General features: G+C 36.8%; 1 protein-coding gene across 2 annotated transcripts in view; it reads right to left on the reverse strand.

Moving 5' to 3' along the window:
- Positions 1-6,757: 6,757 nt before the first annotated feature.
- gucy1a2 (guanylate cyclase 1, soluble, alpha 2) overlaps positions 6,758-22,100 on the reverse strand; it is a 325,294-nt gene continuing 309,951 nt past the window's right edge. For both annotated transcript variants that reach the window (XM_039744199.1, XM_039744195.1), the window contains exon 8: positions 6,758-11,293. In XM_039744199.1, coding sequence (XP_039600133.1) covers positions 11,068-11,293 — 226 coding nt within the window. In that variant the 3' untranslated portion in view covers positions 6,758-11,067. The remainder of the gene's footprint in view (positions 11,294-22,100) is intronic.

Here is a 22,100-nt window from a genome sequence, read left to right on the forward strand (position 1 = left end):
GCTCAATGCTTAATTCATTTCTGTCCTCCTTACATACAACAAATTTGCATTTTTTTTCTTTTGCAATGAATTTATTTGCACTTTCCTTGCACAGGTTTTAGTAAAAGTACAATCATATTTTAATCTCTGCTTAATTTCTTGTTTCCTAGTAATATTTCTTAGTTTCTTAGACATATTATTTGAATATATTGTTAAGTAGATGGAAACAGAGAATCTTTGTAAATATATTCCATTAAGATGCTATTATACCGATTCAGCGTCAGGCTACTCTGAAATATCTAAAAAGAAATAAGAGAAAGCAGGTGTTTAAAGGCTGGAGTTCATTCTATTATTTATTATGGGGGAGATCCATCTCGTGAGTAAAACGTATTGTAGAAAGCGTATTTAATGAGAATGTTTGTCTGCAAGGAGAATGGATTGTAGGCCATGAGTACTGCTCCTGTATACTGCTATCACTTCCAAGGTGATGACATACCAGCGATTCTCAACCCATGGGTCACTGGATGTCTTAGATGGGTCATCAGCCATTGCATTAATGTATAAAAGTAGCTCCTATAAAGGGGCTACTGATTGAAGATTTCAGTTCTGCACTCAGTCGCAGGACATTTTCCTCTTGCGTAGAGAGCAACTGAAATGGCTGACGCAAGTCCAGTTTTAGTTGCGAGCAGATGACATGTTTTACACCTTAGACTTCATCTAGAAAGCCAACAAATGTGGACAAGTTTCTCAATAGCATAACCTGCTTTGAACTCTTCCAATTCCGTATCAACCACACAAGACTCATCACTCTGAGGCTAGTTAGGGATCTGCACTGGTAATCGGAAGATCTACACTTCCGCCACAGGTTGTTCGAATCCCATAAATGCCAAAAGGGACTCTGCTCTGTTGGGCCCTTGAGCAAGGCCCTTAACCTGCAATTGCTGAGTGCTTTGAGTAGTGAGAGAAGTGCTATATAAATGCAAAGAATTATTATTATTATTATTATCCCAAGAAACTGAACCAAACAGGAATTTTAAAAGAAAATACAACCCTGAGTTTCGGTGGTAAAGATTTACTTTTACCATGAAGCAGCTTGTGCATTATCAGAAGTGTGGTACTACCAAACGAAACCATGATGCCTCTGAAATTACAAGACATTTGGAAACATAGCATGTTTTTTACAAAGAAAATCATTTGACTTTTTAAATGAAAAAATGAAAAAACAAAAAGCAAGCTGGCATTATGGGTATTCTCTGATTGCAGATCAAATTGCCAAATCTAAGAGAGTGCACACTACCACAAAACCGCTCACCTTGCCTTGTGCATTAGACACGTGTGCTGAAATTCTAGACGAGTCAGCCGCCAGCTAAATAAAACATATTCCTCGCTTTACTCCCCTAACATAGCCGATTTTTGACAAGCATGTGAAAATCAGACAAGAATAGGTTCCATATTAAAAAGACAAATGGACACTAAATTTGATTCCGTATTAAACACTCATGTGCTGAGATATTATTTGGATGAGAACCGTGTATATTTAATCTATTATGTACGCTGTATTTAAATAGTGAATATGTATTTGCAGTTACTTGTTAATGTGTACCATTCATGGGAAAACGTTGGGTAGTTTATATTAAAATTACAGCTAATAACAGGTCATCACTGAACAAAAACAGATAAACCTGAGTCCCAAGGCCAAAACAGTCGAGAACCACTGACATATACAACATAATAAAAACAATGGCATCATGACCGCTGTAACTTGGCTTATCATTAGGTCAGAGATAAGTTCCTCGCAAATGTAAATGAAAATAATGCATTAGCTTCTCTAGAGGCAAATAATAATGTAGCAAATCCTGCCATGAAATTTATAATTGAGAAAAAAGGGAACCCAACAAAATTTAGCTGCATAAAGGGCAGTGGAGGACTTTGGACTTTGCTTGATTGTACACAGTTACAGAGTGCATCCTACTGAAAGATGGCGACACGTGAAAAAATAACTTTTAAAACATGTAAGATGCCTTCCAGTGAGTGAACACCAGCACATTTGAAATTGTTCAGTTTTGTGTTAAACTTTCACACAAGTATTATTGATTAGTTACTGATCAGTTCATAACTCAAAACCGTCCCTGAATTAAAGACCAAAGAAAGTTCATTTTTGTAGGTAACTATTGCGAAACCGTACTTTTCTACTCTAGTCTGTGGCTTGTCTGTTTTTGGTTCAAACTCAATCTTAGCTTTCATGTGCTGTCTGTGGTACCCACAAACTCCTCTCAGCCCATTTGGATAATAATATTCACATCTGTGTTAGAAATAATTTAAAACTACATTAAGGGGCAATGCTTCGATTTCACTGGAATTTGATATTTTCGATTGATATTGGAAGCCTTTTCTTGTACATATGATGTTGTTTTAGTTATTATTAACTGTTTGTTTTACTTTTACTGTGTCCATACTCTTCTTGATATGTCAATTTTTTTGCAGAATAGGAGACGATCTTAGTGTTCTGAGGCTTTATGTTCTTCCACTGTCACAAAAGCGCTGTGTATCTCTTGTCCTATATAAACCTGCAAGTGTAGGGATGAATTGTAATGGGATGTCACTTTTGGCTTTGGCTTCACTGAACGCTTCCATTAACAAATTTCACATTTTTTGTGTGTTTTTGCCTCGAAGCACTATTAACTTTCAGTGAAAATGTTAAGATTAGTTTCAGTTAGTCGAATCCTCCTAGTTGAGCTGAGTTCAAAGAACTGTTAATTGTGAGAGCAAATCACCCTCAAGGTCTTCCTCTTAAAAGGTGGGGTCATCATCACTTGCTGGGAGTCACTGCATGATTCTCATCGCTCATAGGCCACCTGCCTCTGTGATGTGTTTGTGGTCCCAAACAGACCTTCCTGTTCCCACTAACCCAAGCTTTGCCTCACTGATCAAAGGCTACACATGCAACCTTGATGTGTCATTCTTAATTCGAGTGGCCATTAAGAACGAGAAAGAAATGTAAAAGTGCAGCATATTAAACACAGGTACTCTGATATTACTCCTACGTTCATTGTTAAGTTTTATTTTTTCAGGTATGTTTACTTTGCAAATGGTAATTTCCTCGCTGCATAAAACTATTATGTTTAGCAAAGTTAAATAAATAAGTTAGCTCATTTATAATCAGGCGTTTGCTTTCAAAGTCTTCTGCAAACATGCTCTGACACAGGCTACTTCACAGTTTAGTAAATAACATGCTTATGTCTGACACCTTTATTAAAAAAAAATATGTTTATTTTTCATATTGATGCTACTGAATTGATATAGTAACCAAAATTATTTAGATTTAAATATTGGCAACAACAACAGTTTTCTAATGAGAATACATATTCAGTGCACATTTAAAAGAGAACATTAGAAAACACACGATTTCATCCACAATAGCAGGAACAGTTATAAAGTGGTATGAAATGAGGATGAAAAGAATAATGCCACCTGATTAAATTTATACTCTGCTCTATTCCACTTTGTTTGCTTCAATGAAGCCGGCATTAATGTTTCTTTTCTAAAGGATCTAATGAGTCCGTTTTTAAAAAACTCTATAATTTGATACAAGCACTCATTTCTAAATGTGGGTAATGTGTTGTGGTGTACACATACATATACTTTCTCTAGGTTAACCACTTTACAGATTATTAATGTATGTACATTGTCTTCTCTTCCAGTACACAAAACAATCTGGTGACCTATTTTAGCCCTTCTATACATGATATTTTGGGCAGAATTAGTGGAGTGTCTTCTGATCTGCATAGCAATGGCTCAGTGACTCTTTGAGTTTATTGCAGACTTTATGAAGGGTTTTTTTTTTTTGTGATACAGTATCTCTTTCTTGGCTATTGAAATTTCTACTTGCAACTTTACACAGCTCATTTAAACATCAAAAGTACAGAAAACAGAAAAATGCCTACTAGATATAATTGAACTCAGAAAAAGGATGGATTGATGGATACTTAATCAAGACTTTAATATCACAATGTGTAAAAATATTCAGTTTATGATTTTACTGGCATGCAGTGACACAACTGTAAACATAAGGAACTGTTAAGAATTTATTTTAGTCGTAATATAAACCACTGCTGTATTCAGTACGTGTGTGTGTGTACTCACATATACTGTAGGAGAATCACTAACACACGACCATAGTATGTACATTGGTATACATAAATCTGTATGATAGGTCTCACAAAATTCCTCTTTGGTTGCTACCCTCGAGGTGACAAGGGGTTTCAGAATCGCCTAATGCAGAGGAGGAAAAATATTTCAGTACAAGAAAAGAAGTCAATTAAGCCAAAGTTTGTCTAATTCTCCAGACAGCCAGCCTCCTAGTGTAATTTGACAGTGCTGCTACTCTGTCTGTTGTCCTCAATGTATCACTTTCTGAACATTTTAAAACTGGAAACAATGTCTATATTTAGTGCTGGTTGTGGTTATAAGGGAGGATTTACAATATAATATTTGAATAACTTGTTACATTAAATCATATCACAGCAAATCACATACTATCTCCTAAAGAATACTGTGTATACAGTATATTTATTTACCATTTGTAGAGACAGAAAAAAACACATATGCACAAATATAATGTAAGTGTATACTTAAGGGGTTGAAACACACAAAACTACACTGTTACACAAAGAAACACCAATATTCACTCCTACTTTTAATTAAATTTTTTTCCTAGGAATTTTCGGACACTTTTCCATTTTTTTAAACTGCACACCTAAATGTTTTTTCTTTCTGTGAATAAGGAAAACTACCAAATTCTTTCACATACCAGTTCACAGGGAAGTCTAACACGTTTTAAATGCCTGCGGTCTTCAGGCTTTCACCTTATGTGGTTGAGCTTTAAAGTAGGTGTCCTCTTCTGCTATAAAACATCTCTATGACCATGGCAGCTGCAAACACTTGAGGTAAGTTTCTTTCAATGATAGTTTTATAAAACTAATGGTCAAAAATTCTGTGGAGCAATAGGATTCCATTAAAAAAAGAGTAAACTTTAAGAAAGTGTTTCTCTGATTTCTGTGAGATGTTTTCTGACATATTTGTTTCCACAAATGTTGCAATTCTGGAAGTAATGTCCCAATCTAGGGTCATATTGTTCCTTGCACTCACACTTTTTAGGGAAAGCACCTGGGGCCTCATGTATAAGCGTTGCGTAAGCACAAAAATGTTGCGTACTCCCGTTTCCACGCTCACATTGCGATGTATAAAAACTAAATTTGCTATAAAGCCTAAAATATTTTCATACTAGCTCAATCCCTGGCATACGCAAGTTCTCCGCTTGGTTTTGCAAACTGGTAGCACCCAGCTTCAAAGCAGTGCTTTTGTTCCAGTGTGGTTACACTTTCAGTTTTAGATCCACATCCCTGACGTGGCTTAATCAAATATACTGAAATTAACTGCATATTGTTTATTAGTTTAAGGCATCTGATTTTAATTAACCTGTAACATTATAATGGTCCACGGAATGGCCAAACTATTCTACATACCATAGCTGCTTTAGTGTTGTTACTCTCAAGTATTAATCCCACTGTATCTGAGTGTGGAATCACAGCTCTACAGCAGCTGATCGGAAACAAAATTATCGGTATACAGCATCAAGCACACGCTGCCTCAGCCATGCGCTATTTGAACTGCTGTCATATGGCAAATGCTTCAGAGCCTTTCCTGTACGGACCTTGCGGTTCAGAAAGATTTTCATCCCAAGAACTATAAACACACTCAATCAGTCTATCAAGTGCTCCTTGTAGAACTGTTTGTACTTATAAGTACTGAAGTTCTGAAGAATCTGTGTTCTAAGCTTACAGATGGCTTCATATCTACAGAGCTGATTGTGTGGTGATTGGGTACTTGGAGAAAGAAAAGAAAGGACTGGAATTGGAGGTTAGTACTTTGAAAGACACAGTACTGCTGCATTAAATTATTCCATCGAAGGTCGCGCACAGCGCAGCAAGCATCGTGCGTGAGGCAGGAACAATCTCTTGACAGGGTGCCAGTTCGTCACTATCACTGTGCCACCGTGTTCCCATGTTTAATAACATGCTTTAATTCCTATCATTGTGAAAATGATATCATGTATACATCTCAGTATTTAATTTATTCAGAGAGCTGTAATATCATGAATGTAGTGGATTCTGTGTCCTGTTGGAAGAAGAGAAAGCTCGTTTAAGAAGCACGTAGTGATTCACACACATAGAGCACATAGAAGATCAAATACAATACAAATCATTTAATGTGCTACTTTAGTTACGATGGTATTTGAGAGACTAGTAAATTAAACGATTTTAAGATGAAGTTTATGATGTTCTACTTTAATGACAAAATAAAGTCCATGAATAAAGTGTAAATTTCGATATTAAAATTGACATTTCATGCTTTTTTCCACTATGTGCCTATTTTTTTTCTCTGTACCCTAATATGCTTCCATACGACACTCAGACGGTGGGCTATGACTCACCTTTTCACGGTGACTTTGATATCTGACAACTTCTTTTTTATTTCAGGCACTGTGCGACTTTGTGAACTTGAACTTTCAAGTTTCTCCGACACTGTATTTCACTTGATCAACTTCCTTTTGTTGTTTATACCACTGTTTAAACCAACAAATAGTACGTTTTTCCTTGCCTCGACTTGGTATTTGCTGAAACTCTTCTATTTTTCCCCCGTGATTTTGCCATTGTCTTTTCACAGAACGCTGAGCTTAAGGGCTATTTATATTGATTTGCAAATTCAAAGAGGCATAATTCTGGGAGGAGTTGGGGAGTGGCGGCACGCGTGTGCACATGTGTTACTTTTCACGCTGACCGGGATTTATTTAGCGGTAGAACGTGAAAGTTGGCGTACACATAGATTCATACAACTGGATTTTTTTGTGCGTGCGCACATTTCTGCTTTTGTCCATATGCCATATATATAGTGTGAATTCTACGCATGCCGTTATGCATGAGACCCCTGTTCCCACTACTCTGAACTGGATAGGTGGGTTAGAAGCTGGTTGAACAGAAAATATAATTGATGGTGACTCACAGCTAGAGGACTGGATTCACATCAAACCTCTGTCAGCTATGTGTTGTGTGCAAGAACATATGTTTTAAGAATGTGCTCTGTGATGGACTGGCACCCCGTCCTTGGGCATCTTCCTTCCTTGCCCTTTATTCGATCAGGTTAGCCTAAAAATTTCTTGAGGGTCAGCAATAGAATAAGCAGGTTCTTATATGTTATCACATCATCACCTCAGCCCATATAATATTATATAATTATTATAATAAAATATTTTTGCTTTGGAACCTGCATTTTTCATGACAGGTTTGTAAGGAGTTGGAGTCTTTGCTGGTAACACTGGCCAGATATCAATCCTGAATGGGATACCAGTCTATTACAAGCCCCACTCGTATTTAATCAGCCACAACTGGCTAATTTAGAGTAATAAGTTAACTGAACATTCAGTAAACGTCTTAGGAATGAGGAAGGAAACAGGAGCACCCACGGAAAACCATTGTTAACATAAAGAAAATATTTTAACTCAATGCAGTGACCAGGCCCTTTTTCTAGTTTTATTATATTATAACACTTAGCTGTAAACTACACTAGTGCTTACCAAAGATCAGAGTTTGATGAGGGTAACAATGAAAGCATCATCCAGGTATTAGTAGAAATGTAAGCCTCAGGCCTTCAAACTAGCCACATAACAATCCTTGGTTGCACCCTGATATCATTCCACAAAACAAGCAGCAAACTTTGCAGATTTCTACACCAACTTTAAACAGACTTGACAACACCAAATAGACAAACACAAGTCTTGCAGCATAAACTTCCCTTTCAAAAGACACCATGGGATATTCAAGAAAATGTCTTCTCCAGATCTACAAACCACAGTTTTGCAGGGTTTGGCAAACTCTACATAACACATCAAATATCAGTAAAAGAATAAAGAGTTGGTTCGTTAATTCCATGGCCAGAATGAAACTTTTGTTGGAAACCTTTGTTGTTCTTCCAGGTTTATCTATCAGTTTCCATTGCCAGTGCCTTGACAAAAGTCTTCCCATGTGTGCTGGGAAATGTGTTCCTTCAGTAATTGGAACACAGTCTCTTGTCTCCCATTTTAAATACAGGAGCCACCTTTACTGTTTATAACTTCCAAGCAAAATTAAATCGACACGTAAAATGAAACCAGGTCAGATCTTAACCATGTCCGTAGCTGTCTTACTTCCCACGTAGTGGCCTAAGCCACAGAAATGGATCTAACTACAGACAATGCATCAGGAATTACCTTCACTGAGGAGGCTACATACAGAAACTGACACCTATCTAACACCTCACTCATTACCATGGAGGCCAACTTTCTTAATTGAATCTGTAGACTATCCTGAAAGAATTGCCGGGAATGGCAGTTGTTTTTTTTTTTTCTATTTAACTTGTTAGCTTAATTTGCCATAAATAGCTTCACTAGGCCCTCGGGCTGCCACCATGGCAGGCACCAACCAACTTTAGGTTACAGCTCTGTGCAGTCACCTCCATGATTCTGAAGTTCTCCTGAAATTCAAGAAAACTAGTTTTAGAGGTAAAAGTTAAATCTGATCAGAGAAATCTATTAGTTACTCACGTTTCACCCTCAGTAACTATTTGAGTCTTCCAGGTTTGCCCAGCAGAAGCACAGTCTGTTTAAGCCAACCTATAAGCTGACAGCTTAGCACCTCACCACCTCACCATAACTAAGAATTCAGAACATTTCGCCTCAAATCATTTGCCATGACTACACAGCGCATGGATGATCTTTGGGCCATGGTACTTTGACACTGGTGACAATTCTGAGCAAATGTGTGTTTCTATCGGATAATTCACGACTAGCCCAAATATCTAATCACTATTCACTGCTTAGATTTAGATTACGCAGGTTGTTTAGCCAAATCATCACTCTCCAGGTATCTCTGTCATTCCCTGTCTGAGTGTTAAAGGCCCATACTATAAGCTGCTTGAATTAGGTTTCTTTATAGAGCAGCCGGTCTCACTCTTCATGGTAGTGTGAGGAGTTAAACAATATGCAAAGTGCTTAAAATAAAATCATTGCTTCTCCTAGTCAAGAAGAGCCAGTTATGTTAGCTTGGTTCTGTAGTCAGAATACTCACAGGCAGAACACCTAGAGAGATTAAACCTCTTGTTTGACCTGGTTGTGACTGTAACTTCTTACAAGTACCTGGAGGTTATAATAAAGTCTCACCGTTGGTCCATCTAACTGTGTTGCCTCTATGGCCCATAACAGGAAAGGTGGATGGAAACTGTAGTGAAGTACAGTATGTTATATTTGTTCTACAACACCATTCAATTATTTGGGCCTTCTAGTAAATTCTGTTTTTCCAGGGTATAAAAGTAGAAGGTCAGACTGCTCTCTTGACAATAGTGTAATTTTAAAAATTTGATCGCTGGTACCTACCAAACTCATCCTATGAATAATTATTTTTTGGGATTGCTGCCCAAAACTGCATAGAGAGGTAGTCTTGCATAATTCATTCAAAAGTGTACACCCATGAGAAAATCATTTTCATTTCACTGTTGTTCCTCAATTATTTAGAAGGCCTGTTTAAGTTTGTCTGCTGCACTGGAAACAGGAAAGCACCCCATAGAGAGTACTTATATGCTGCTTTCCCCACAAGGGATCTGTATCGCTCCTGCTGTGCCTATTAAGAATGTTGCTGTATTGACTGGAGGAGCACATGCACAGCTGGTAGAGAAAAGGTGAAATTGCTTAAATCACCTTACGAGGCTGGCATTTTACCTCTGTAGTCTATGAACAGATTAATTTGCTGGTATTGCCCGAGTACAGAATATAGTGGCCTGTTTCATTTGTACTCATATGTAAAAGCAAGAGATGTCTGGAATCTTTTTCCCACAAACCTTCTACTTCTCTTTGTTCCTATTTTATGCTCAACAAGTAACATCCGTGTAAATCATACCTTAAAAAAGAAACATTTTCTCCAGTTAAATCCTCCCTGCCACAGCAAGGGTTAGGTTGTTGTTACCAGATATTTAAGTACGTCTGGTAGAATTAATTGGCTGGCGGAGCACAAACCTTTCCCTTTACAGTTTAGCAGAATTATAAATAACTAGGCTAATGGAAAACAAATTAATTTCATCAATATAAAGTGAAGTCAAAAACCTTTTCCTAAATGCAGTTCATTCTTTGTTCCTGACAGTTCAGTATCTCTTCCACTAAAGAGCTCCTTTCAGGCCTGAATCAGAACTGTGTCAGCTACACACTTTCATATCTTATTGCTTACGTTGCTGGCATCCTTTCCTTTTCTTGAGATCAAGTACTGCTAATCACATTCCGTACCACTGTAGTGAATATACTTGTTTTACTAAATACGTCCATGAGGTTAGATCACTTTTTTATTAATTTACTAAAGAAAATCGTGTGTAGGGTGATGGAACTTTAGATGAAGTTTACAGTGATGGATATGTCTAGCTCTGGATGTGCCATAGGTATTTATAGTGGCTGGTACATAAACCAAGCTCAGAGCATCAATGGAACAGCCATGTTTGCTTAGCTTTGGCCCTATCAACTTATGGAGCAGAAGTCAGATGCTGCTGTCATAGCACATGTCACTTTATCATTAGCATGGCTACCAAGGGATGCTGCATCAGAAAATCCATACAAATCATTCCACTGTAAAGACACAGAGCTAGCTGGCATGGAGCTGTGGTAAAAAAGCCACCCATTGCATCTGTTCGGATAGGAGAGAGTAGGAAGACAAGCTGGGAAAAAGGACAACAAGAGAAAGCAGGAAAGCTACAGTTCAACTGCAGGAGAAAGCAAATGTTCTGAAAGTGTGGCCCAGGATGGCTTATTTGTGCAAGCAATTAAGAATCTCTGAATGTACTGTTCAAGGCACCAAATTACACAATAAATAGTTAATACCTGCAGTGCTCTGAGTATAATTTAAAAACCTGTTTTTTAATGTATGAACTATCAAGTGAGCTTAATTTCAGTCCTGCTGTTATGAAGCCATGTACTTCTCAGAGTTCCCCCAGTTTCTCTACAGTCTGAACTGTCCCTCATAAACTGGTCTCTCGGAGGAACATGGTGCCAATATTGTAGGAGATCTTCCTGATCCGAGTTGTTGTGGCACCGGGATTGGACACACTTGTTGAAAGTCTCAGCTTTTGGGAAGAGCTGGCCTCTAGGAAAAAGCAGATTCCAGGAATTTCTTTTGGAAAATTGTCTGGAAGCTCCTGGCGTGACCGAGGAACAAAGATAAAGGTTTTGTCTCCTTTCAGTAGCCTGAAAAAATAAACGGAAGAAAGTAAGTCTTTTCTTTTGTCGACAGGATGATGATTGAAAATTGTTAAACTTTGTCAATTGTATTATCTAATTTAGAGATAGATTTGGGAAGAAAAGTAAAGAACACTCACAGAATAGTTTCATATTAGTACAATAGATTACATGCCCGAGTAAATGCTCATTCAAATTATCTTTGGACACATAATGCTAATTTTTATTTAGGAAGGAAAAAAAATCAGTCACACTTCCATCTGACTGAAACCATTAACAATATCATTTTAAACAGAAAAAATGTAATCATCACATCAGGTTGATCTGCATCTTAATTGTTTGTCAGAAGAACTGCTCTATTGACTCAAAGGTGTGTGTCATTACAAACAATGAATGGGTTTACATGCACACACCAAACCCAGTTAAGGCAGAAACCCGGTTTCTTAAAAATCCCAATTAAATACACGGGTCCACCTACAGAGTGTTCTTTGGTAAAAAAAAAACCAAAACTCTGATACCATAAACCAAAAGGAACAATGCGATCGCCTGAACATTTGCTTCAGGAAATTGATCTTGTGGAAGCTGACACATGCGCTGGCTGACAGAGTGCAACAGACTTGCACAGACTGAAATCTTTAACTGCAACCCTGTTAAGGGTTTACATGAATATATAACTGGATTACTTGTAGAGAAATCTATGTGTGTTAACCCTATTCTTCAGAGATCAATATCTCAAATTCTTTAACCAGAATAAAGGTAAACATGGCATATATAACCAGGTTTCTGTGAATAACTAGTAATTAATGCACATATAAATGCACTCAATGACAAGGTGAACGATACAATGTATTGTGCATTGCCCTTAGGTCCTCCATTTCTCTGAATTTTGCAATGTAACATTAATCAGGTGGCAGTCATGTGATCGGAGGAGCAAGAAAATTAAAGGGGGCTGAAGGAGAGGTCTTTGCTTCAGCATTGTGCTTATCTGCCTACATGAATTTCCTCTTTTTAGTAGTCTGAAATTCTCAGATTTTTTATATGTTTAAGTTTTTTTGACTGGTTAAATTGCTTTTTTCTTTACTCTGTCTCTGATTTTGCTTGATTTTTGTCTGTCTTTGTGTATTGACCTCTGTTACCGTTTTGACTTAATCTCTGGGATTTGAGGCATGCAAAACATACTTTGTTTTTTACCTTGTAAGCATGGCTTTTGTACTTCCTATATATTAAGGTACCTTAATATTGAGGTATTAAGACCTCAGCCTCGGTTCTCTATGCTGGCTATGCTTTACACTGTGTGCAGGGTCAGATCTATGTGGTGGCATTAGATGGCAGTTGGACATCCTTTCATGGCACATGCCATACCAACTCTCAGCCCAGGGCAAAATGCAAAACTAGGAACAAAAGTCACACCCTTGCATGTGTCACAAGCTTGCACTATTTCCATACATCGTATGACGCTCCACTTCTGGAGGGGAGGATGGAAATGTCTTTTTCTGTGTGCACCAAGAGGTTTAACCTGAAAGTCAGTAATAAATGCATGCTGGATTGAATTTAATAATAAGAGTATGGCTAAAGCCATTGATATACCCTAGTTTAAAATCAGTCACTTTGACAAATGCATGAGATTCCATTCAGCAAATGAGTTCTTTACTTAACAAAATTTTAGGAATAGCTACAAAGGGATCAAACTATACAAAAATCATAAAGATAAAATTTCCTTACTCAGACACTTTCACACTGCATACACCTAAGTTGGCACAACAGGTGAATTTAACATAGATGAATTCAGCAAGGATTCTCGATTACACCTTATTTCTTTTTGCTAATCATGCAAATCCTCATTTTACATATAAACAACTAGCTGAAATACCCAGTGTTGTATAATTACAAAAACACAACTTGAAAGATTAATTTTTGTTTTGTGGTGTAGGGTTGGATAATAACTGACTGACTAATAAGTTTTTATATGCAGAATTTTTGACGACAAAAAAAAAGTCAATTTAATTAATATTATTATTAGGTTGATTTAATTCTATTACCACTACAACATTGTTACAATAAGAATAATGCAAGATGAAAATATAGTTAACAAAAACAAATATTGAATGACAAACAAATAATACTACGGATTTTTCATTATAAAACTCTCAGTTGCTTTTACGGAGCACACCAGCAACGTTCCGTGCATCAGCCGGATGATAACATACATAAAAGACCACAAGATTGTTATAGTCTGCTTTATATATAAGATTGTGGTTAATTGTTGGAGAGGTATTCATTGGAAGGTGCTCTGTGGAATAAAAACTCTTTATTGTATTTATACTGTATTATTATATTGTGGACTGTACTGCTGTGTCTGGGGCACTCTGGCACCCCTTGTGGTTACTAAGTGGATCATAACATACATACAAGACCAACCACAAGATTGTTACAGTCTCTGCTTTATATATAAGTTAGTGTGATATTATTGGTTTGTCTACTGCATGTAGAACTACCTTTACCAGTCAGTTAGCAGGAGATACCACTTTGTTTTTTTAAAAGAATGGTTCCAGAATTAAAAGTTCATAGAGGTTATTAAGCAAGATAGGCCCAGCTGCAGTCCTCCGCTGCTTCGTAATCCATTAGCTCTTGATATCACAATTACTGAACATCATAATGACAGGGATTTGAAAATCTTACCCTTCAATTAAACAGGGAGAACAGAAGTTTACGTTTTAGGTCTTAAAAGATTTGTCAATTTAGGCAGAGTACTTGATAGCCGAACTGTGTGTTTATTATACTGCCTTAGCATTAGACATGACAAAGGAATTTCGGATCAAAACATATAAGCTTGTGTTTAACTTTATTTAGAAACATAAAGCTCATTATGTTAAAAAAAAAAAAACTTTGACGAACAGACCACGTTCTAGCAACCTGAATGCTTTAATTGCACAACTAACTACACCTTTAAAATAAAATGAATAAAATCTTTTACAAATGTAGACAACGGTCTACATTTTTTACTGTGATGTAACTATCCTTTATCAAAGATACCACTAAATTGTCATCTTTTTAAATACAAATGGTATTTCACAGGTCTTTACTGCAAAAACAAAAGTAAACTTAGATGCACTGTAAAAAGAATGAAGAAACTATATCACACTTGTTTTGGAAATGTTGTTATAAGCAAACGTTTGGAATGAAGTAAACAGCTTTATAAGTAATGACCTATTTATGTATAAAAGCTGAACATTTGCTTTTTGGCCTTAGTCATAATGATCTTTAATGATAAGATAGATAGATAGATAGATAGATAGATAGATAGATAGATAGATAGATAGATAGATAGATAGATAGATAGATAGATACTTTATTAATCACAAGGGGATAATGTTTTAATCATCATTAAGTTGTTACTAATATTTGGAAAATATCATATATACTCTGTATATCAGCAAACTTACTGTGTGGAAACCAAATTTGCATGTGAATAGAGGCAATTCACTTCATTGCATAGAAGCCATAAAAGCAGTGAAAATAAAAAAAACTAAAAAATGAAAATATTCAGTTTCTTTACTTAGTCTTTTACACATACACACACACACGCATACACACACACACTATATACTACATACAAGACTCCACAAGACTTATTTTTGTTTACCTGTGAAATTTGAGTATGATTGTGAAGTTTACAGAACATTCTAGTATTAAGTAGGTGTTTCAAGAAAAAAAGCCTGCAGCGTCATGGTTGCCACACATTCCTTGATGTCTTAAGCTGACAAATGAATCTGAACAGCTGAAGTTGGTAACAGAAAGAATATATATATATTTATATATATATATAAATTGTATATATATCCCTGACCATTTCTGTATGTGTGTAGTTGTTACTGCTGCTTGTTCCCTAATGTTTTGTTTCACTTTTCATATTGATGAATTGATAAAAAATATTCATATTAAAAACACTGCATATTGTCACTGCACAGACATCAGAAATATGGGTGGATGGCATTACTTGGTAGAATGGGAATGGGTAAACAGTGGAAGGGAATGACAAAAAAAAATACACAGGAAAATGTTAACCAGACTGCATGTTATATAGTATCTGCTCCTGGGCAGAAAGGACAAGCTGACAGCAAAGATGACTTTAGGCTAAATAAATTCTTTTATATCAAGGACTCCAAACTTTGGATTCTTTCTGTTGTGATGCTGAGTCACAAACATTGCAACAAGGAATGTGTGAGGCCTCCAAAAAGACCATAAAGCAGGTGAGGACTTTCACCATTTTCATGCCCAAGGCTCACTTAAATTCAGCCAATCTAAGGTGTAGCCCAGACAGGCCCCAAAATGAGAAAAGGGTTCTTAAAAGTTTAGAAATAGACTACGAGTTCCAGTGTTCTCCCTAGTGTCTTTTAGCCGGGCGCTCCGCCCGGCTAATTTAGTTGAACACCCGGCTGTCATCTCACAAATCTCACAGCAGATCTGCAGGCACAGGCAGATCTAATGATCTGCAGAGATGGCAAGGGATGAGCGGGCGGTTGGGCAAATACTGTTAAGGCTAATAGCGGAAGGAAGTGATATCTCTGTTCTCAGCGTCAGTGCAGTCTGTATAGTGCAGCTGAGCGTACATCAGCTCTCTTCTTGTAAAGTACATAGCAAACCAATATATACACATACAGTTGTTTAAGCATTAGGTGTGTTCTGTGTGCAAAAATCCTTGTAGCACTCACTGTGGTTCCTGTTTAAAGTGACCCCATCTGCCGGTCTTATTTTTGCTTGTATTTGGACCTGCGTCCATACTGCAAAAAGTGTGCAGAAACCCTTGCAGCACACACTGTGTCCTGAGCAAACGTTTTGTTACTGAATTGCTGAAGGTTTTGTACGGAAAAGTATTAGGGCCACGGTGAAAGAAAAAAATACAGACAAAGTGAAGAAAAAAAAACTATATGTCGAGAATAAAGTCAAGATGTTGACTTTATTCTCGACATTTCCACTTTAATCTTGACGCTTATGACGAGAATAAAGTCGGCATGTTGCTACAGAACTTATGATGGGGGTTAGAGAAAATCTAATAAATTAAACATTCATTTTAAGATGAAGTTTAGTTTACGATGTTCTACTTTAATGACAAACTACAAGAATAAAGTCAACATGTCGAATTTAATCTCGAGATAAACGGCGAGAATAAAGTAGAAATGTCGAGAATAAAGTGAAAATGTCGAGAATGCGTACCTGCCGTAGTGCAAGTGTTAATAGAATATCCAACAGGCTCTCCCTTTCCCACTCAAAAGTCTTATATTTTTTTCAAATGTTTTACCAACATGAGCAAAAGAAGTGTTCAGAAAACAACACTGCTCAGTTATTTCAGAAAAGAGACGTCACAAAGTAATGAAGGTGCGGTGTCCATCCTCATGTGGCAATTTTAGACAAAGACATTGCAGAGGCTGGTCTATCAGGGGTCTCTTCAGCACACACTCTGCCAATTGATAAATCTAAGCACCGCTTATCCGGCATAAACAAACAATGGTTTAAAGATTTTGATTGGCTAATGGTCAAAGAAAATGTTATGTGGTGCTCATTGTGCATGAAATACTCAAACAAACACCATCCAAGGAGGGAGTTACCTTAGGTAAACGTGCCATGCACAAGAATTCGAAAAGAAAGCTTGCTGGACCATGAAAAAAGTAAAACACACATTGAGTCTTCTGCTGACCTTTTAGGAAAGTGTGTACTAAAGCAAACTGGAATCGGTCAAATTGAAAGATCTGTATCTGTGTTAGATAACTTACAGAGAGATGCCTTTGCGGGAGCTTTAAGATCCATGTATTGGTTGGCAAAAAATGAGTTGCCACATACAACATTGTTTGAAAAGCTGTTGGAACACTGTAAAGAAATTGGTTGTTCCTTTTTACAACATCTCAATGTTGATAAAAATGCACATTACACCTCTGAAAGAATAATGCAAGAGCTGCTGGATGTCTTAGCATCAGAAATAAAATCTAACATGCTGAAAAATATACACACAAAAAAGTTTTTCAGTATTCTGTGTGATGAAACTACAGATATCTTAGTTGTAAAACAATTAATTATTTACATTAAATATGTTTGCCAGGTGACTAAAGAGGTCAGAATTAGTTTTGTATCAACCTGCAATATGATTGACGGCAGAGCAGAGACTATAATCAAAAAACTGAGTGAGACTATGGACACTCTAGGCTTGAAAACTGCTAATCTGGTTGGACTAGGGTCAGATTGAGCAGTTGTTATGATTGGGAAACAGAAAGGTGTGGCAAAACTGCTTAGAGATAAAACATCTGGACTCTTGGTCAACTGCCACTGTGTAAAACCATTGATTGGCCCTTGCAAGTGCCCAAGCAGCAGCTGCTGTACCTTATTTAACAAAACTGAACATATTAAGGCAGCTATTGTATTTCTTCCAAAATTCTTCAGTTAGGATGGCCGGTTTCAAAATATTCTGAACATTCCCCAGATTAAGCTGAAAATGGCCAGTGACACTAGATGGCTGTCTGATGACTTTGCAGTACATTCACTACGACAATGTATGAGTGATCTCCTAGGAGGGCCCAGATCCTGGGAACTTTGATTATGGGAAAGCTTCAGACAGCTGGGCCTCTAGGAAGAAAGGAAGAATAAATATTTAACTGAAGACACCTTCTGCATATGCAAGTTGACTTTGAAGAATATTTTAAAATTTTTCTTCATTAGGTTCCCTATACTTTTTTTCAATGTTTTTACTTTTCTTCCCTACAGCGACAATACTTGTGCTTCTTGGTTTATAACATAAAAATTGTTATTTAAAATTTTTGTTAAAAAATATTCTTTCACAAATGTCAAACCTTAAAAAAGAAAGTCATATTGAGCTTTGGATAATAGTTGATAATAATTAACTAATAAAAATAGTGCACATTTAATTTTCCACACCGCCAAATTTCCCTGTCCCGCCCCACCCGGCTACTTTTTCTTGCCACCCGGCTGGAAAAAATTTCTGGGGAAAACACTGGAGTTACAATATATATCCAGAAATGCCCTGGAAGGAAGGGGGTGACCATAAACCTCTAGCTTGAATCAAAGGGCAACAAAGTAAGGTTGTATCTATAAAATAGAAAAATACAAGAAAACGCTTAAAACAGCAAAAAAGGATTTGCCTAAAAACGCAGTCCAAACAAGTCAATATACATGATTGAATAACAAAATGAGAGAGATAAATAGATCCAATGAACAAAAAAAAAAAAAACAGAACAAAAGCACTACTGCTGAGTTTTACTTGTGACTGAGAGCATAAAGCCAGAAGAATGACCCAGCAGCAGTGACTTCAGAGAGGCCCCGCCTCCAATGGCTCCACCCACAAAGTACAAGGATGAAATACAAAATATAAAAAATCCATCCATCCATTTTGCAACCCGCTGAATCCGAACACAGGGTCACGGGGGTCTGCTATATAAAAAATGATAAGCAGAAATGAAAAAAATATAAAAAATTTAAAATAAATCAAAATAAAAAAAACAGCAATAAGATAAAATATATACAAACTAAAGAAAACAACATGGCTGTAACACAACTGTTTAAAGGAGGATTTTTTATGAGTATTTACATTTGCATAAGACTGCAGTTGTTTCACCAGGGAATTGTGTTAGATGTGAGTGCAGCTTCTTAATCTTAGGGCTTCTGAAAAGTCACCTGCGTAAATCTGTAAACTGAAACTTGTTCCTAGAATGATAAACCTGCTAAAGAGCTATATAGCAGTTATGAATACAGATTAATGAAACAATGAATAATTTAAGCAGTTAGAGCAATTTCTGTACAGCTCCAAAGACATCTGTTTAGTTCCTAGCCCAGCCAAAGTGGTTAGTTGATGTCTTAGTGAGCTTTGTCCTTGTACTTTGATTTCTTTCCATATTTTAAGGTATTTTAGATTATTGCCAACTATATATTACATATAACTGAATAAATGAAATTAACTTTAGAAGACTTTGTGATTCAAGAACACTAGTGATTTAAAATATAGTAAATAAAAGACAAAGAATGCTTAAACCCAGAAAAAGCAAAACAAAAAAAATTTTGAATTGCATTTTTATATGATTAATTCAGCACAGGGCCAAAGCCACGGGCATGCCTCATCCTGTTTGTCTTTACAAATGATATCATCTGGAATGTCTGCACAGCTCAAATAAATAAATGTCAAGGGACTAAGGAACACATATGAATTGCTGCCCATATTTTGAATTCTATGACTTACAGTATACTGCTTTTCCTTTTGATCAAAAATATTGCAATACCTAAGCACCTAATTATTTTACTGATTGGCTAAGCCCAAAATAGAACTCTAGAAACATAGAAAGTCCTGCATTTCTACAAAAGTCTGCACCTAAAGACTAGAGCTGTATTTTTTGTAGCCAAGCACGGCTTCTATCTCTTCTTTAAGTGGTCTGTCATGAATATATGCAATATAATAAGCTGAGTGAGAATCACAAATTGTCTACCATATGACTGATTGCTGTGTACATATGTATTTTATAAATTAATAAATAATTAATTGCTATTTTTTATATTTGTTTTTTGTACATTAAGGTATAGATTTGGTCTTCATATCATGAAAACAGAAAGGATAAGAGAAAATGAACTTAACCTGTTCAAGGAATGAAGGATATGGACAATGAAGGAAAATGGACTAAAACGTCTCAGTCTAACCAAAGTGAGACAGAGAGGAGACACACCAGAAGAGTCATGTCTCCTCACAAAGCCTCGATGATAAAATATATCACTAATTCATTTTCCGCAAATATTTTAGTATTTAGTGATATGCATCAGTCAAATCCACAAAAGAGGCTGTGTTTTCATACACGTCTCAGCTTTAGACAGCACATTTGGACATAGAAATATTGTGCTAGTTTATCAGAAGTTGGCACGTTGGCCCTATGGGAGTGTGAAGTGGACAATTCTCTGTCAGGCCAGAACACCGTAACACAATGCAACTGCTGCAATTTGTTTACTTCTCTGGAACAGCTGCCACCTAGACAAACCCATACACTCCTCCCACAGAGATTCAAACAAATGCTTGATTTCAATAAAAATATTATCATAATTAATATAATATTGTTATACAACTAGGGGGCTGTGACACCTGCTCGCTAAATCCTGCCAAAACCCCCGAGGGCACACCGTGCACCAGCCACTTCATGTCTCTGTCGCTTGCGTTGTGAAGGGGGGCGGAATGCACACTAAGGAGATGTGGTCGGATCAGCTGCTGTCTTGCTGCTGTGTGTTCTAACTGTTGCGATGCGTGTCGAGCAGCAGCTGTCCTTTTGTCTCACTGCCTTGTCTCGTGGGTCGTTAAATTGTCTCTCATAGGATGTTAAAGTGTCTCCGAGAAAATCACGTATCTTCTCCTTCCAAGCCTTTCAAGATTTTTTTTATAATAGAGAGATATTGAATTACAATGGATATAATTTGCCTTTTTTGACACTGATCAACAATAGAAGGCCCGGTAATGTTAAATTGAAAACAAATCCTTGCAAAGTGATTTAAAGTAATTACAAATATTAAAAGCAAAAAAATATTCAAGTCACCATTTAGCTGATGCATCTTTGGCATCCATGACAGCCTTGATTATCTTTCAGATTTGCACATCTGTCATTTTTCCCCATTCGTCATTGTAGAGATGCTCAAGCTTTGTCAGATTTTCAAATCCAGCCACAAATTCTCAATTGGACTGAGATCAGGACTCTGACTCGGCCACTATTGCACATCAACACTGATGTTTTCAAGTCTGTCCTGTATAGCTGTGGCTTTATGGTTGGTGTCACTGTCTTGCTGGAAAACAAATCTCCTAAGGACCAGATTTTTGCAGACTGCATTAGCTTTTGCCCCAGCATTTCCTTGTATTCTGCCACACTAATTTTACCCTGTACCCTTAAAAAACTTCCAAGGTCTGCTGAAGAGAAGCATCCCCAGAACATGATGCTGCCACTACCCTACTTCACATTGGGATGATATATTTTTGATAATGTGCAATGTATTGGCATATGTCTAACTTAGTGTTTAGTCTAATGGCCAAAAAAGTTCAATTTTGGTCTCGTCAGACCACAGAGCTTTCTTTTAAGTGACTTCAGAGTCTCTCATAGGCCATTGGGCAAACTACCTGTGCAATTTCCTTCGACAGTGGCTTTCTCCTTGCCACCCTACCGTAAAGCTGCAACTAGTGAAGCACTGGGACAAGAGTTGTTGTACCCACAGTCTCTTTAATCTCATCCACTGTACCTTGTAACACCTTCAGAATTATCATAAGTCTGCTAATGGCCACCCTCACCAGTCTTCTTGCACAATCACTCTTTCCATTCTTCAATGTTTAATTTAACTGCACCCCAAGGAATATTCAGTGACTTGTATTCATCCCCTGACTTATGCTTTTCAATCACCTTTACATGGAGCTGCTTGGAATGTCTTTTTGTCTTCATTGTGCAAGTTCGGTCACAATACTGACTCACCACAAGTTGTAACATCCACTAATAGGTGCATTTATAATACAATCAACTGAAACATCTTGACTACAAATAGGCAATCTCCATTATGTAGCTTCTAAAACCAATTGACTACACCAGTGGTGATTTAGGTGTGTCATATTAAAGTCAGTGAATGTGATTATTTTCTGTTATATAGGTGTAATTAATTTAGATGACTCTGCAGAGATCTGTGCCAAAAAAACAAATTAAATCCACTGTGGTTCAATGCTATATAACAATAAAATCTGAAAATTTCAAAGGGGATGAATAGTTTTTATTGGCACTGCATAAAATATTTACAAAACACAAATACA

Source organism: Polypterus senegalus, chromosome 2 (genome assembly GCF_016835505.1).
Source record: "Polypterus senegalus isolate Bchr_013 chromosome 2, ASM1683550v1, whole genome shotgun sequence".
NCBI classification, from domain to species: Eukaryota; Metazoa; Chordata; class Cladistia; order Polypteriformes; family Polypteridae; genus Polypterus; species Polypterus senegalus.